This window comes from Ammodytes marinus (genome assembly GCF_949987685.1).
Source record: "Ammodytes marinus genome assembly, chromosome: 8".
Taxonomy (NCBI): domain Eukaryota; kingdom Metazoa; phylum Chordata; class Actinopteri; order Uranoscopiformes; family Ammodytidae; genus Ammodytes; species Ammodytes marinus.
The window spans coordinates 27221603-27237723 of NC_137212.1; the positions used below are offsets into that span (position 1 = coordinate 27221603).

The 16121-nt window shown below is 42.0% G+C and overlaps 1 protein-coding gene across 2 annotated transcripts; it reads left to right on the forward strand.

The window, feature by feature from the left end:
* The first annotated feature begins 2508 nt into the window (after positions 1-2508).
* On the forward strand, positions 2509-15474 carry sap130a (Sin3A-associated protein a). Of its 2 annotated transcripts, none has more exons than XM_080032526.1 (21): positions 2509-2618; positions 3288-3411; positions 3507-3772; positions 4597-4764; positions 4848-4974; positions 5104-5210; positions 5303-5427; positions 6302-6449; positions 6543-6633; positions 6785-6889; positions 7026-7167; positions 7688-7803; positions 8036-8332; positions 8440-8611; positions 9840-9938; positions 10058-10419; positions 10884-11123; positions 11209-11334; positions 11433-11536; positions 11815-11928; positions 14082-15474. In XM_080032526.1, the coding sequence occupies exons 2-21, from the start codon at positions 3300-3302 to the stop codon at positions 14238-14240; spliced, it is 3180 nt and encodes a 1059-aa protein (XP_079888652.1). In that variant the 5' UTR covers positions 2509-2618; positions 3288-3299; the 3' UTR covers positions 14241-15474. The 2 variants fall into 2 exon arrangements, with proteins under 2 accessions (XP_079888652.1, XP_079888653.1); XM_080032527.1 differs by having other exon boundaries at positions 10908-11123.
* The last annotated feature ends 647 nt before the right edge of the window (positions 15475-16121 follow it).

Genomic DNA, 16121 nt, shown 5'->3' on the forward strand with positions numbered 1-16121 from the left:
CGCTTTCTTTAGTGTCTACTATGCCAGTGAGTAATTGCAAAATAGTATGTGAAGTGGCAGAGGTCGTAAGAGCAGCAGAGACTAAAGAATGAATACTGAGTAGATGAGTTAAAGGATGGATACATCGGGCTAGAGCCACAGGCAGATAGGTTTTCCCCTCTGAAAATCCCCCATCAGCTGACACATGGTAATGCTTGGCTGTCATAGCAGTTTACTCTCCGCTTGTCTCCCTCTGTGATCTATACCCTCCTTTGTAAACTTTTATTGGCATTTCCTTAATTAGATTTATCTGAAGCTTCGTTTCATTACACCCCACATCATTTTCTTAACTAGTCAGCAATAACATGCAAAGTACGCTCGTCATGAGGGCTTGACAAGTTCTCAGTTAAAGCAACATACCAACAGGTGTATGTGAGTGTGTGAGTGAGCACAGCTGGGGAATTTTGTGGTCATGCCTCAACATGCAGGAATGTTTTATATAACCCTTTATGGCCCAGGTGTATGTACATGCTGATGACTATAGCCTCTGTGGGATTGTGGAGGGAAAAGTGCACACTCACGTGCTCTGCCACTGATATTGGCAGTGGCAGAGCATGTGGTGTTCTTGTATTATTTTTCTTTTATAGCGTGTATTTGCATCTTGAAATAATCACAGTATGTAGGCAAGGCAAGGCAAGGCAAGTTTATTTATATAGCACAATTCAAACACAAGGCCACTCAAAGTGCTTTACAGGGGCAACATGCCTTTACAGGGGCATGTAACAATAAATACAATACTACTACTCATAAAAACAGCCATAGCTGGTACAGAACCAAACTACATGTCATTCTTTTAGACCTAAAATAAAAGAGCATTTTTCTTGAAACATTTAAACCTAAAAAAAGAGTGATGCAGTCAATAATAAAAAGCCACACTACTCCATTGGATCCTACTTAGTATAGATGAAATTTGCTTTGATGTTTTTTCAAAGGCCTATATATATTTGAATCTTTTGTTGTTTTATAACGCCACAGGCATGTCTTTCTTTGATGGTCAACACTTAAGTTATTTTTTCTCTTGCACTTTTGACCTTTTTTCCCAGAAGGAAATACTGAGTTTATTGTGTGTCAGTTTTGAACAAAAAGCTACAGTTAACAACTCAAGAGCTAAATGGCCTCAGGGAGAATGCCTCGCTCAAACTGTTCAAATGTCAAAATTTGGAGTGTACAAGGGACAGAGATATTATCTCTGATGGAAATAGCTGTGGCTTGTAGATAGTCACAGAGTCAGTTAGTTGAATAATTGGAGAAATGGTGGAACTGAACGCCATGAATCATGTTAATATCTCTGATTAATACCTAGAAAAGCAGGGAATTTAGTAATGAAGCACAGTCATACTGTTGCACTGACGCTCTCTCAACAAGACCTCAACAGTAATGCAAACCCACTTTTACAGATAATGTATAGTGGACTACCTGTGCAGTCATGGAATGTGAACTAGGCCTACTCCCAGAAAGACATTCACAAAGTGGAAACGGACATCATGGAAAGCATTTCTGACTGCTCATAGCCACAAAGCACCAGGACTGTGAAACTGAAGCCGCCAATTGAAATTCAGCAATCATCTTTCTATTATTTACGGCTGTGCTTTCCTATTGTTACATTTCAACATGTCTTCGGTGAAGAAGCTTCATGAACGAATTTCCTTACCCTCAGCTCATGGGTTTTCCTTCACACACACTTGACCAATAGGTCAAAGTCAGAGTAATACAGTGGATCCTAATACCTTTTGGCTGCTGCTCTCTAGTGTTTTACTGGAAGTATTGCAGGGGTCAGATCTGGGTTCACCGGCACAGGCAATCAGCGGTCAGCGTGCAGCACTTGAGCGGTAGACAATGGTTTGGTGGGATCATGGACCGTAGCCTATTATAAGGGAGATAGAAATACTAACAACTCTATTGTTTGGAACTTTACTAGGCCTATTGAAACACCTTAATTTACAGAGCCAATGGAAGCGTAGGTACTACATGTAGTCTAGTAGACTACATTAAAAATAAAAAATAATTTGAGCTACTTCACTAGCCTAGTATGTCATGCTACTTCATACCAACACTTCATTGATGTCAATGTTATATTTATTTTATTTTCTCTCGGCTACATTTATCTCTGGCCATATTTTGAATACAGTTTTGTGTTGACTGGTTTTAGAGTGTGTTGACACATTTGTTTATTTTGAATATTGGCGGGTCCAAATTACTTAAACAGAAATAATCATCTTTGCAGCCAATAGTGACCATTTAGTAGTGCTAGCACATTAGCTCCTCCAGCGCTTATTCGGCATCCTTTGACCATGTGACTCTGATTTTGCAGGGGTCCAGCCCCCACCGAGGTTTTTATTTTATTTTCATAGCTCCGGTTGGTCAATGATTGGGTTGTCTCTTTTCTGATTGGTGGACTGAAATGAGGAGTTCCGGTTGGTCCGTCATCATGTAATCTCTTCTTTGATTGGTCAACTGAAACGGGGAGGTCTGGTTTTAGCCTAGCGTTCTTCCGGCTTACATGTTGAGAAAAAAAGAGAAGACGAATGGAAAAAATTGTAATCTTCAAAACGACCATTGCCTAATAACTCCGCTATACGGTAACATCTGCACAAACATAGAAACCCGTTTCTTTGTGTAGCCCTTTGAAGCTTAATCTGTTGTACTCTGTAAAAAGTTCAGCATTTAGCGTGGAAAGCAGGCGGTAAGGGTTAACGAGTCTAACGTTAGCCTGCTGCTAGCTAGGGTAGCCTGCTAACAAGGTAGCGGTTTAGTTTTAAGGTTACCGAACCAAAACCAGCGACCACATTAAGCCTTGTTTGACTGAGCTGACATCGCCTTTTGATTTAGGCAGTCGTTTTTGTATTTGCACGTACAGTTTCTATTTAATAAGCAACGGTGTATTTGTTGTTCACCAGTTTGGACATATATGATAATGCCCACACATCGTTAAACAAAGGTCCTCAGAGACGTTATTGTCGCTATGAAGTATATTCACAACGCTTATCTTTTATGTTTGTTATCATTACTATTAGGTTAACGGTCCTGGTATTATGGTACCCATAATGTTCCGCAGCGCTACATTAGCCTGTTTATGTGCCCGCGCCGACTGTTAAGGGTTAAACTTCTAGGCTTTTATTGTTGTAGGCGACGACAACCGTGGTTTGTATTAGAAATACAATTATTAACTGACTCTTAGTCTTAGCCATAAGTAGGTCGTCAATTTGTATGGTACTGAAAGTAATGTACAAATCCTGACTCTATTTTAGGTTATTTGTAAAATGAGCTCCCAACAATTCCCCCGACACGGGCTGCCTGCCTCCAGCGGGGGAGCACCTCAGATCCCCGGCGCTGGAAACCTAGTGTCTATCAATCAACCGTTAAACCCACAAGGTAATTAACCGTCACTGAGAGTACTCGCAGGATACTTTATGTATGGCAAGGAAGACCGCTATGAGTAAATGTTTAACCGAACTCGTGTCGTTTAGTTGGTGGAGATACGGACAGCAGTCGGGATACTGACCACGGGCAGCACGACCATCCACCTGCTGGGGGCGGTGGGACCTTGGCGTTCAGAGATGACAAGCAGGAGACCATGGTGGTCAGACCGTACCCGCAAGTACAGACGCATGGCCACACACAAGTGGCTCCCCAAACCGTGTCCATCCAGCCAGGCACGACTGTGACTCTACCTGGTCCCTCTGTTCACCTGCCCCAGGGCCAGCCTGCACTCCTCTCTGAGGGACAGATGAAGGTGATGGCTGATTTTTTTTTTCTTTTCTTTTTTTTTTTTTTTTTTTTTTAAGTTTGTATACAAATGACAAATGAAGTTGGCAAAGATTTAACTCATTCTGTGGTTATAGAGTGCTAAGGTGCCATGCTCTATGGTTCAGCTTTGGATCATGCTTCATGTAAGATAACCTTTCTGAAGTTGAAAGCTTGGCTGGACCAATTGGCGGGATGTGTTGGAGTTAATTGGGGAACAGCATTCTGTTCATCTTTCATGTCTGCTTTCAGTCTAAAGGCTGTTACATACTCTGCGAGAAGGAAGAACACACTTCTTGCTGACAGAGCTGCGAGAACAAGAACAAAGTTCTTTCTGCTCTGGACATATCATACTTCACGAGAACTCAAGTGCTGAACTCCTCACCCGGGCACACGTCACGTGCTGTTACCATAGTAGCGCAAGCTGATTTTCCTCATTGACTTCAGATTGACCAATCACACAATAGTTCTCGGACAAGCTGCGAGAAGAAAGTTCGGCCCGGACGATGTGTCGAGAACAATCTGCGAGAACAGCTGAACAAGAGCTGCGAGAAGAAAATGACGTCATTTTCTTCTTGCAGCTCTGTCACCGAGAACTTTGTTCTTTCTTCTCGCGGAGTATGTAACAGCCTTTAATAAGGAGAGATTGTACTGTTTTTACAAAATATATTCTAAGCAACTTCTTTCTAATTTTTTTTAAAGTGCTCTATGTAAACATACTGTTTTATGTTGCCATTTATTGGGTTCACCTTTCTCGCAACTAAACATGGCTAAAATACAAAAAAATAATTACTTTTTTTTGTTTTCCTTTAGGCTGTCCTAAAGTCCCCTATGCCAAGTCGTCTTATCGCCCCAGCCCCTGCCTCCAACCAGGGACATATCCCTATACCCCCCAAGGTGCCTGGTCACATTACAGTCACATTGGAGAGCAGCATTGCTACAACCCAATCTATTCCTGTGGCAACCATCAGTGGTCAGCAGGTGAGTACTTTGGCTGTCACTGTAACTTACTGTCTCTTTCTTGCTGGATACTAAAGGCCTGGGCTGCTTTCATTCTGTTTCAGGGTCACTCCAGCAACATACACCACCTGATGCCAGCTAACATTCAGATCATTAGGGGTGGTGCCCCTGCACTGCAGATTGGAACCCCTGCTGTCCCTCCACAGACCTTCACATCCCACTTGCCCAGAGGTATGCATGTATGATGTAATAGTACTACTATGCCAGGCTTGATGTTTCCTTGCGCTTTAAACGGTAGTCAATTTACCTTTCATTTGTGTCAGTGCTTTTCTCTACATCAGTCTATACTTTGCCCTGTAGGCGCTGCAGCAGCAGCTGTTATGTCCAGCTCCAAAACTGTCCTGAGACCAGGCAGTGGGGGTCCGGGCCAGCCCACAGTACAGCACATCATCCACCAGACTATTCAGGTGATCTGATGTACTGTCATCCTGAGACCTTAAGATATTGTTGTTTGAAATGTAAAGATGTGTGTAACAGGTTCATTCCCCTCTATCCACAGTCCCGCCCTCCTGTAACAACCACTACAGCTGTGCTCCCAACAGTGGTGGCCCCCATTTCAGCAACTAGAACCCAGTCCCCAGTTATCAACCCATCAGGCACACACTCTGCAGATGTGGCACATGGGTAAGTAGCCAGTCTAAGAATGTAATGACTTTAAGTACTATAAGTAAAAATGTTAGTCACATATTTAATTTGGTGACTACAGCAAAAGTAAAACAAAACAGTTTATATAGGTTGGTTGTTCAGACTCAGGATTAGCTCCTGAAATATGGATTTTTTAAAATTTTTTATCCTTATCCTTAATTTTTTCACAGCCATTCGTGTTCTTAAAAGTAGGACCATTTTAATGTGAATCTGGCCTACGGACAGTGCAACTTTATAGCATTCCGTCAAACCGTATAAATATAGCCCAATGTCTTTGAGTGCATCACAGTGATTCAAATCAATGTGTAAGTGTAATGTCCATATAGGCGCAATAGAGCAACGTGTGGGATTTTGCCACATTTTTCCTGTTTTTGGTTCCTCTTGTCTGTATATATTTTTGTATGAATTTAAGAATACATCAAGTAAATTTAATTATTCTTTTCAGCACAGACTTCAACATTTTAAGTATTTGTTGTAACATGGAGGTCAAATGGCTTAATAAATATTCATTCAGAGCAGTATTAAATGGAGCCAATTAAACTGTAAACAGAGAGAAAATGAGAGAGCCATAAGACATGCCATTATCTACGCCAAAACGTCCTGCACACATATTCTGCATAGAGTGACCTGTAGGAGAAAGTCACATACCCCCTAGTGCGATATTTAGCAGAACCAATATCCAGAATATGATGGAGTAATAGCGGGATGAGTTTGCATCTGTCTCCATTGGACAAAAAAAAAATTAAAAATCATTAAAAACTTGGTGTACTTGTATGTGACATGGCGGTGTTTCCTGCACTGGCCAGTTCATTTGTACCCAATTTAAACTAAACAGACTATTGTTTTCTTCTAGGCGTCCGGGGCTGACCATTCACCCCCCTACAGCCAACGTCAGTATTCAGAGGTCTCAGACTTCCCGTGACACCGCCACACGGATCACACTGCCCTCTCACCCTGCCCTCGGGGGCCAGAAGCCTCAGCCTCCACACACCATGACACAGGTTACTGCTTCTCCCTGGCTGCCTGCAACAATAATGAATAGTCCATGTTATACAGCGACTAAAGTCATTTTTATTTTTAATATTTATCCACAGAAACCCATGTTTAGTCCTGTGACACCAGTAGCTGCAGCAACTGTGGCACCAATTGTTTCCACAAACACTGTGCCATCCACCACCGCAATAGGTACCATCTCTCACCCTGAACTCTGTATATTCATGCCTACAAGCTGATCACAAAAAGTTGCAATGTTTGATTCAAAGAACAATCAATTAAACTGCAGACGAGGTGGGTTATCTTTCACACATTTTGATATATCCTTCTTCTTTGTGTTAAGGCACAGTTTCACACACCCAAATGACTAATAGCAATATTGTCACCATGACAATGGCGTCACACTCCTCTCATGCTTCAGCAGCGACCACCTCTGCCATCCCTGTTGGTAAGTCGCCTCTTTAGTCTCTTTGGTTAGGGCATTTTTGTTTGCCTCATAAGCGGGAGCATATTTTATTATCCAAATCAGTTGATAGTCAGTTGTAGTATTCTTTCTCATAACCATTCATCCCTGTTGTTCACAGCTAAAGTGGTCCCTCAGCCCATCGCCCACTCTTCATCCCGTGTACAGAGCGACTACCCCGGAGAGAGAGCCAACCTCATCCCCATCCCCGGTCATAGGTCATCTCCTAACCCCGTCACCATGGAAGCAAGAAGTGACAACAGGTAAGCACAAATTGTTGGAGACCAACGAACAAACATCCATAAAATCGATATTTACATGATTATGCAGCAACACACATGATATACAACTTTTCCTTGATATTAAAAAATTGTATAGATGCTCCAATAGTTGTTTATAAAGCATAGAGTAACACAATTTTACATTCTCAACTGATGGGGATATTTACAGTAGTTAACCATCTTGACTTCCATTAATAAAATATAGGCAGCTCTGTCATACTGACCCCCATGGCCACAGTGGGCGAAACAAACAGCAGAGTTGTACATATACCGTACATAGTAGCTGAACTAAAGGGACATTGGGAAAATGTACCTGGAAGCAGTGACTCAAATATGAAGATTATCAATTATGAGAGCCAATTCTTGTGATGATCTTGTATTAACATTCATTACTGAGGAAGTGAAGACAATAAATGAACTGTGATCCAATTGTATTAATCTCACCCGTACAACTTCAATTCAGATGATGTGATGTATTGATATTGTATGTTTTTTGTTTAAGGCCTTCCGTACCTGTGCAGTTCCAGTATTTCCTGCCGGCGTACTCCTCCTCATACCCTCTGACACACACCTACACCCCCATCAGCAGCTCTGTATCAACTATCCGTCAGTATCCCGGTAAGCACAACTAACCACTGTTGTTTTACTCACTTCTAACTATTGTAGGGACAGGTGTATCATGTAACATACCCCCTTTATAGTTTTAATTTGCCATATAAAAGCAGTGACATGTTGACTAAAATCACTGGAATGTGAAATGTGATGCTAGAGGGTTAAACGTGCTTGGTGTCTTTTTATGTTGATAGCATGAACATCCTATTTTAACTTTATTTTCTCTTATTTCTCAAAGTTACTCCCCAAGCTCCAACTTCAGCTCTGCCCAACCAAGCCGGAGTGGGCGTGGCAACCACTGTCCACCTCAACCACATGCAGCTGATGGCAGTGGATCGGATTGGTCTCCCGTCGGCACAAATCAGCACCCAAGGGATCCAGCAAGCACCCATCAGCGCGCAGGGCATTCAGCCTGCTTCCATAGGAGTGCAGGGCATGCACACGTCTGCACCAATGGCACAAGGGATGCAGCAGGCACCAATGGTTTCTCAGCAGCAGCAGCAGCAACAACAATCGCAGTCTGAAGCAAAACCCGGTATTTACTGACTCTACAGAACACTGCCTCAGTAGAAATGACTTGGTGCTGATGAGTGTTGCATTGGGTTATAAGGCTGTTTGTAATGCGTGTTTTCTGTTATTCAGGGGTGGTATTGGCCGATGGATATGTGGCCGGCCCAATCAACACTACATACAGCAGCACCCAGCCAGGCGCCACCATGGTGCAGACACACACCCAGGGAGGAGTAGGAGGAGCCCCCACCCTTGTCTCTTCCCCTAGACCCAGCATCCTCCGCAAGAAGCCTGCCAATGAAGGGTGAGCAGACCAACATGCACGTTACACAGGGGGCCTCTTGCAAGAGTATTATTTAAATGATTTGTTTTGACCTGATGAATACCAACTGTTTACAAGTAGATTGTTTTTGTGAGATTCAATCTTCAACATAATGGAAGAAGCAACTACAGTTCTAAAGCAAAGTGGTTGATAACTTGGATAGGTGGGTTGCTGGTTCGATCCCTGGCAAAGGACAGGAGGGTGTTAGTTGTAACACTCGTGGCGGCTGTAATTACATCTGCGGTGCCCACCATCTCTACCATTGTGTCCTTGAGCAAGGCACTAAACCCGGACCTTCTCCAGGGGTGCAGTACTATGGCTGACCCTGTGCTACCCCTCTGAAGTGGAAAACTTGAGGGGATATGCGAAAAGACAAATTTCAATGTGCCTTGACTAAATTGACTCACTTACTCAAGGGGACACTTATGGAGATAGATGAGAGAACACATTTACATTTTTAATACAGATCCCAATTCTAAACTCTGTTTTATACTGCTCTGTATCTTAATATATCCAATAGTATCCAGCTGCAGCCCCGGAGACAAGCACCCTGGCGTGACAACGACACCCAGGCGTGACGGAAGTAACTGTGGTGTGACGGACGTTACCTGTAGATTTTATTTTTGCAACGTCATAAACTTCTAAGTTGTAAACAACGTCAAACAATAACAAGACAGCAGACCGATACTAAGTTTGTGTTATTTATATTGTTTTGGCGATTAGGTTCAGGCATCACAGTTGGGTGGTTAGGGTTAGGGCAAGGGGACAGGGAGAGGTTAGAATATAGATAGAACATTGACGGGACACGGCGGCGGCCATCTTGAGTACGTCACGTCAAACAATAAAAAAGACCGCAGACCGATAGGCTACTAAATTTCGGTTATTTAGGCCTATATTGTTTTGAGGATTAGGTTCAGGCATCATAGCTGGGTGGTTAGGGTTAGGGCAAATGAGTGACATAGCAGACATGTCATGGAAGCTAAATAGTCAAAAATCACGTCCGTCACACCACAGTTACTTCCGTCACGCCTGGGTGTTGTTGTCACGCCAGGGTAACTTGTCTCCGGGGCTGCAGCTGGACCCTACTCAATATATCAGTGACGCATAAATACATTTATAATAGGTTTACTGTCAATGTTCTTGTAAACTTGAAATGGGATGGCCAAATGTTCCTTTTACCAAATCAATCATTCCTGTCTTTGTGTTTCAGTTGTGTTCGTAAGAACCTGATCCCGGCCCAGCCCAATGAAGCCGGTGGAGGCAGACTGGAGAGTGGTGTGAGAGGAGCCGGATCTCCCCGACCTGCAGGGTGAGCCTCTGTCCAACTCATCACATCTGTGTTCACTGTCTTTACGGCTCATCATATGACTGTCATAAATGTATGTATAAATATATATATATACCTGACACTTTTCATTCCTGTTATAGTTTGAAACCCAAAGCTGAGGTGCACATGACAGTGGCCCCTCCTGTCATGGCTACAGTAGAAGCCCTGCCGTCTCAGGGAGGAGAGCAGCAGTCCATGTCCTCGTCTGTCCAGCACCTTGCCCAGGCCATCCCCACCATGCTGGCCACACCAGGGCCTGTCCCCCCCTCCCAGGCCTCCTCTGTCCTCTCTGCCCTGCCAGCAGCCATGGCTGTAACTCCCCCTGTTCCTGCTTCAATGGCCAACACTGTGGCCTCCCCCACTCAGCCTGCAGCCAGCAGCACTGCAGCCTGTGCTGCCAGCTCCGCCTGCCCAGATCTGAAAATTAAGCAGGAGATGGAGGCCATGGACACCTCCCATCCAGGTAAATCATTAGTCAAATTGATTAAAGGTATTGTCCAAAATACATTTTTTTTCTGTTTTTTTCAACATTGATATGGGTCGCTAGGTGTGATTAGAGACTCCCAAAGTATGAAATAAATCAACCTCTTTTTCTCAGATGTATCTTCCCTTATATAAGGAGGGAAGCCACGCCCCCTAATTTCCAACCTAATTTAATTTAATTTCCTCCACTTGATTTTTTTATTACTTTTTTGATTGATCCACAGTCTGAAAAGAGGAGATTCAGCAATGGCACTGTGAGAAATATACAGGGTTTTTGGACACTTCACTATAAAAACAGTGTATAGTAGAAATTATAATTTCAAATTCAAAATGAGCATAATATGTGACCTTTAATGTAAAACTATATGAGGAAAAAAAACTGATCTACGCAAGGAAACTCAAATAGACACCTTAAGTAAACAAAGCGTTTATCTTTGATCTCAGATCCTAATGTGAACATGTCATCAGCCCCGGGCCTCACCAGCCAGGCCTCCAGCCTCAACCCTCCAGGGGATCTGCTCCCCGGGGCCTCCCCCAGGAAGAAGCCCCGCAAGCAGCAGCATGTCATCTCTACAGAGGAGAGTGAGATGGTGGAGACCAACAGCACAGATGAAGAGAAGGCCCCGGGCAGGCCCATCACAGGCAGGGCTGAGAGACGTGAATCTCCACCAAGGGAATATGTTGGTACGTAAAGCCCTGCATTGTAGTGATGGATGATACTGTTTCTCATCTGCACTATCACCTGTTCAACACTCTTTTGTTCTTCCAGACGAGGAGGGAGTCCGTTATGTGCCGGTCAAGCCTCGGCCCCCTGTCACTCTGCTGCGTCACTACAGGAACCCCTGGAAAGCTGCCTACCACCACTTCCAGAGGTACAGCGACATCCGGGTCAAAGGTCAGTGGCTTCTTGCTCATAGACAAACATAGCTACTCTATACAGTTATTATTATGGCTCTTTCTTTCTAACAACAATCCTTCCTTTGCTTTTCTCAGAGGAGAAGAAGGGCAACCTGCAGGATATGGCCAATCAGAGGGGAGTAGCATGCAGAGCACAAGGCTGGAAAATCCACCTGTGTGCTGCACAGCTCAGGCAGCTGGTGAGTGATGGCCACAGACCTTTAAAAATATGAATTTATAAGTGTCTTTACCTTATTCAAAGTATTGTTTATCTGAATGAGTTTGGTCAGGTTACATTGCAGCCCCTTGATTTCAGTTGTGTCCTTTTTGTTGGATAGAAATTCACGTTAATGACATAAACAACATAATAGTTTCAAATTAAATTAATTAAACATTAGCACATTGACATTGTTTTTAATTTCTATTAAATGTTGCCATTGGTCTTCTGTTAAAACTGTGCTTCTTACCTTGTCTGTAGTCGAGTTTGGAGCATGATGTGTACAGCCGCCTCTCCAACCTTCAAGAGGGCCTGATTCCTAAGAAGAGGGCGGGGTCCGACGATGACCTTCACCGAATCAACGAGCTTATACAGGTAAGGTTGTTACTGCAGGATGAAACCCTGAACATTTTCAGATTTGTCATTCCTTATCATTGTTGTCTATAATAATTTAAATGGAAGGCATGATTTAGTTTGCTAATATACTGTATAATGAACTTTGATTTTTGGTCCAAACCAGATATACAATAGAAGAAAAAAATGTGTTTATTCAAAATATACATATTATTAGTGCTGTCAGTTTAACGCGTTATTAACAGCGTTAACGCAAACCCATTTTAACGGTGTTCATTTTTTTTATCGTGCGATTAACTCTCTTCATGGCCTAGCAAACGTTGTGGTTTTTTCACATGCTGTTGCATCAACTAGTAACACCACAAACTATACATATGGCTCACAGTTAAGTTACTGTTAGTTCAAACGGAAGTTCACGCCTACAACCACCAGCGTAATTTCACATTAAAATAATTTAACTGGCAAAACGGCTAAACGTCCAGTCAATTCTGACTTTTATTTTGAAGCAGAAACCGGAACCTAGCACTTCCTAGCTCAGCTGCGCGACCTTCACTAGTAACGTCTTCCGTGTGTGAGTCTGGGACTTCGCGGAAAAACAACAGAAAAGAAAGCCTGTCATTTGCAAAAGTCTTACTTATAACCCTGCGCACACACCAAAACCTCCATGAATGTTAGTGGCAGCCGGCAGTCATTCATTTTCACTTTAATTTTCGCAATGAAGGGCGACTGAAGCCTCGGCTGCAGCAGCGCCATAGCAACCACCCCACATACACAAGCGTGTCCACTCCACACACAGTCTGAAATAAGCCGTGGATGAATGACTCCCAAAACATGTAGGCCTACAACAACCAGTTAAATTAACCCCAAATACTAATTTGTTTTATATAGCCTATGTTGTTTTATGGTTTGGTTTTTAATAAAAAAAGAAGTTCCAATTATGTTTGTGTATGCTGTTCTGGGGGGGGGGGGTTTACATTGTGGGCTATTTGTACTGAATTGCAAATTATGATATTTTAGAAGAAATACACTGAATTACAAGGGCGTAGAGAATGGGTGTGATAAGAGCATTAAAATTTGAAAAAATAATGGGACAAAAAGAAATCAAGGGACATTTAGGCTAGAATAGATAAAAATGTGATTAATCGCAAGTTAACTATGACATTAATGCGATTAATCGCGATTAAATATTGTAATCGTTTGACAGCACTACATATTATACATGAGACCAGCAGCCATTAGGTCTTTTGCTGCTACTTACTTCCTTATTATATGCATGCACAGTGGAAACAAATGTAGTAGCAGTAAACACTGTTTTACAGCACCTTTAAAACCAAAGTGAGAGTAAATGGATAAATATACTGAATATATATATATATATTTTAGTGCTGTCAGTTTAACGCGTTATTAACGGTGTCAATTTTTTTATCGCGCGATTAACGCTCGTCATGGCCTAGGAAACGTTGTGGTTTTTTCACATGGTGTTGTATCGACTAGTAATGTTAGAACAACTTTAACACCACAAACTATAGCCTACATATGGCTCGCATTTAAGTTACTGTCAATTCAAACGGAACATGTCCTACAGCGTAATTTCACATCAAAATCATTTAACTGGCGAAACGTCAAGTAAATTCTGACTTTTATTTTGAAGCAGAAACCTATGTTTATTTGCACTGATTTGCAAATTATGATATTATGGAAGAAATACACTGAATTATAATTCAGTGTATTTCTTCTAAAATATCATAATTAGAATGGGTGTGATAAGAGCATTAAAATGAGAAAAATCAACGGGACAAAAAGAAATCAAGGGACATTCAGGCTAGAATAAATAAAAATGCGATTAATCGCAAGTTAACTATGACATTAATGCGATTTAAATATTTTAATCGTTTGACAGCACTAATATATATATATATATATATAGATTCTAATCTCACATAAGTAGACCTTCCTCTATGCCAGAACTGCAACTGAACATTCCAGAAGCATGAGCTTTTGTCCGGCAAGTAAAGTTGGTTAATAAAGTAATACAATAAAGTTGTTGCGTTTTCTGCTATAATTAATTTTGTCGATCTCATTTTCTTTGCACTGAGGCTTAGGGAGTCCATTATGTCATGAAAGCTACTTAACGTTCAACAGCTGAAGAGGTATTTGTGTGTGTTTGTGTTCAGGGTAACATGCAGCGCTGTAAGCTGGTGATGGACCAGGTGACCGAGGCCAGAGACACCATGATGAAAGTGCTGGAGCACAAAGAGAAAGTGCTGAAGCTGCTCAACAAGAACGGTGCTGTCAAGAAGTCCTCCAAACTCAAGCGTAAAGAACGGGCGTAAAGCGGCTCTACAACCACCACCACTGTGGATCCATGGATCTGCTCACAATATGGTGCTAGGATTTGCTGCATACAATCTTAAGTACCCTCCCTATCTGCCCCAGAGTGGACAGAGAGAAGTCACAGGAGGGCTTCAAGAAGCCGGAATAGGTTTTTCATTCAAGACCCAGCGCACTTATTGAGCGTGGAGCATTGTAGTTTGCATTAGAGTGGTCAACTGGAAGGCCCCGTCTCTCTCCCCACCCCTCCCAGATTCTTTTTTTAATTTTTTAAGAGACCATTTTTAGTGACTTCATCTCTGACTCGTCTTTTAAGATCACTTTTGAACTGGCCCATTGTGTTATCTTTTTATATTTGCCACTACATACAGGTGCAGTAAAATGCTGTGGAAGAGATGGAAGTATTTCAGCAACAGTGAATTGAGAGTGAGAGCCATTGAAAAGGGCAAAGGAAGGCCTCTAGTAAGCTGTGTGTATGCAGTCTGAACTCAATCGTGCTCTTTTCATTAATCTGTGCCTTCATTTTGTCCGTGTACATGAGAATGAGAGACATGTGAAAGCTGTTGCACATGCTGGTGAATATTCTTAAAATAGAAATGTGTCTATTTTACTGCTTCCCCTTTTCTCCCACACCTGACTTTGTTCATCTAGTATGGGTAAACAATTACCTCTCATCAACCACAAGTTCAGGTGTCATCTAAAAGACAATGGAATACTAATGTGGGTTGAGATAGAAATACTTATTAATAAATAAATAGAGAAACTTAATTGAATTTATCTAAAATACAAAAAATGCTCTTTTAAGGGATGGATCGTCCTAAGATGTGAAAGTGAGAACCCCACTGCATATGCATAATGCCAAGCTAACTTTAGACCGCTATGAATCATCTACTTAATCCAAAGTAAATGGATGCCATGGTGGTGAAGACAATATTTTCCATTTGGTTTTCAAATGGCGTGCTTGAAGTAGAAAATGAGCGAGAGTGTCCTCATGTGAATACACTGGTGGACTGACTTCATGTAAATCACTGTAAATGTGCTTCTTTCTTCTTCTTCTTTTTTCCCATTGACCTGGTTTCTTTCTCAAGTTTTGTACTCACTGAAACATTTTGTGCTGTGTGTGTGTGTGCGCCGCTTCATTTTGCAGAGTGTAACGATAATGACATGAGACGAAGTGAGCCTGAAACATCCAGCTATTGTACATTGTTTTTGTCTGTGTAATTATAGTAAAGATACTTAAACAACACAACAGATACATTGTTCATTTTGTTTATCGCCCTTTGTTTATTACTGTGTTTTTGTTTTGTAATCAAACACAAATTGGAAAGTGGGGGACTTCTATTATTTCACTTTTATTTCTCATTCTAATTTTCTAACTCGTATTGACATTGTTGTGCCTAGAAAATGTTGGAGTCATTACAGGTGGAGTCCGCGATTCTGGCGAATGCATTTCAAAAACATATTTTGCCAAAATCGGTTAATTTGTCCTCACGATCAGCTACCTATCTGTACTGTTTGTGCGCTGAAATATTTGTTTTGTCTTTTTCATGTTAATTTAAGTCGTAGGCTCTGTAAATGGGCATGTTGCCAGCTCCGGTGGGCTTGTTTTGTTAATATACCCGTAGTTTACATACCAATTTACAGAGCCTTGGCAGTGTATTAACAAAAAGTCATTTTGACAACAAGCTTTCTCCAGAATCACTCACTCCACCTTTTTGAATAAGAAGAACCTGCATTGTGTAACCCAACAGATATTACCTATTATACAGCCCCCATTTCATGCCCAGGTAGAGATTGGTTGAATGTCCTGTCACCTCCCTTACACTTAAACCTTTTCCAGGTTATAAATCGGGTGGCTCAGTCTGGCCCATCAACTCCACACA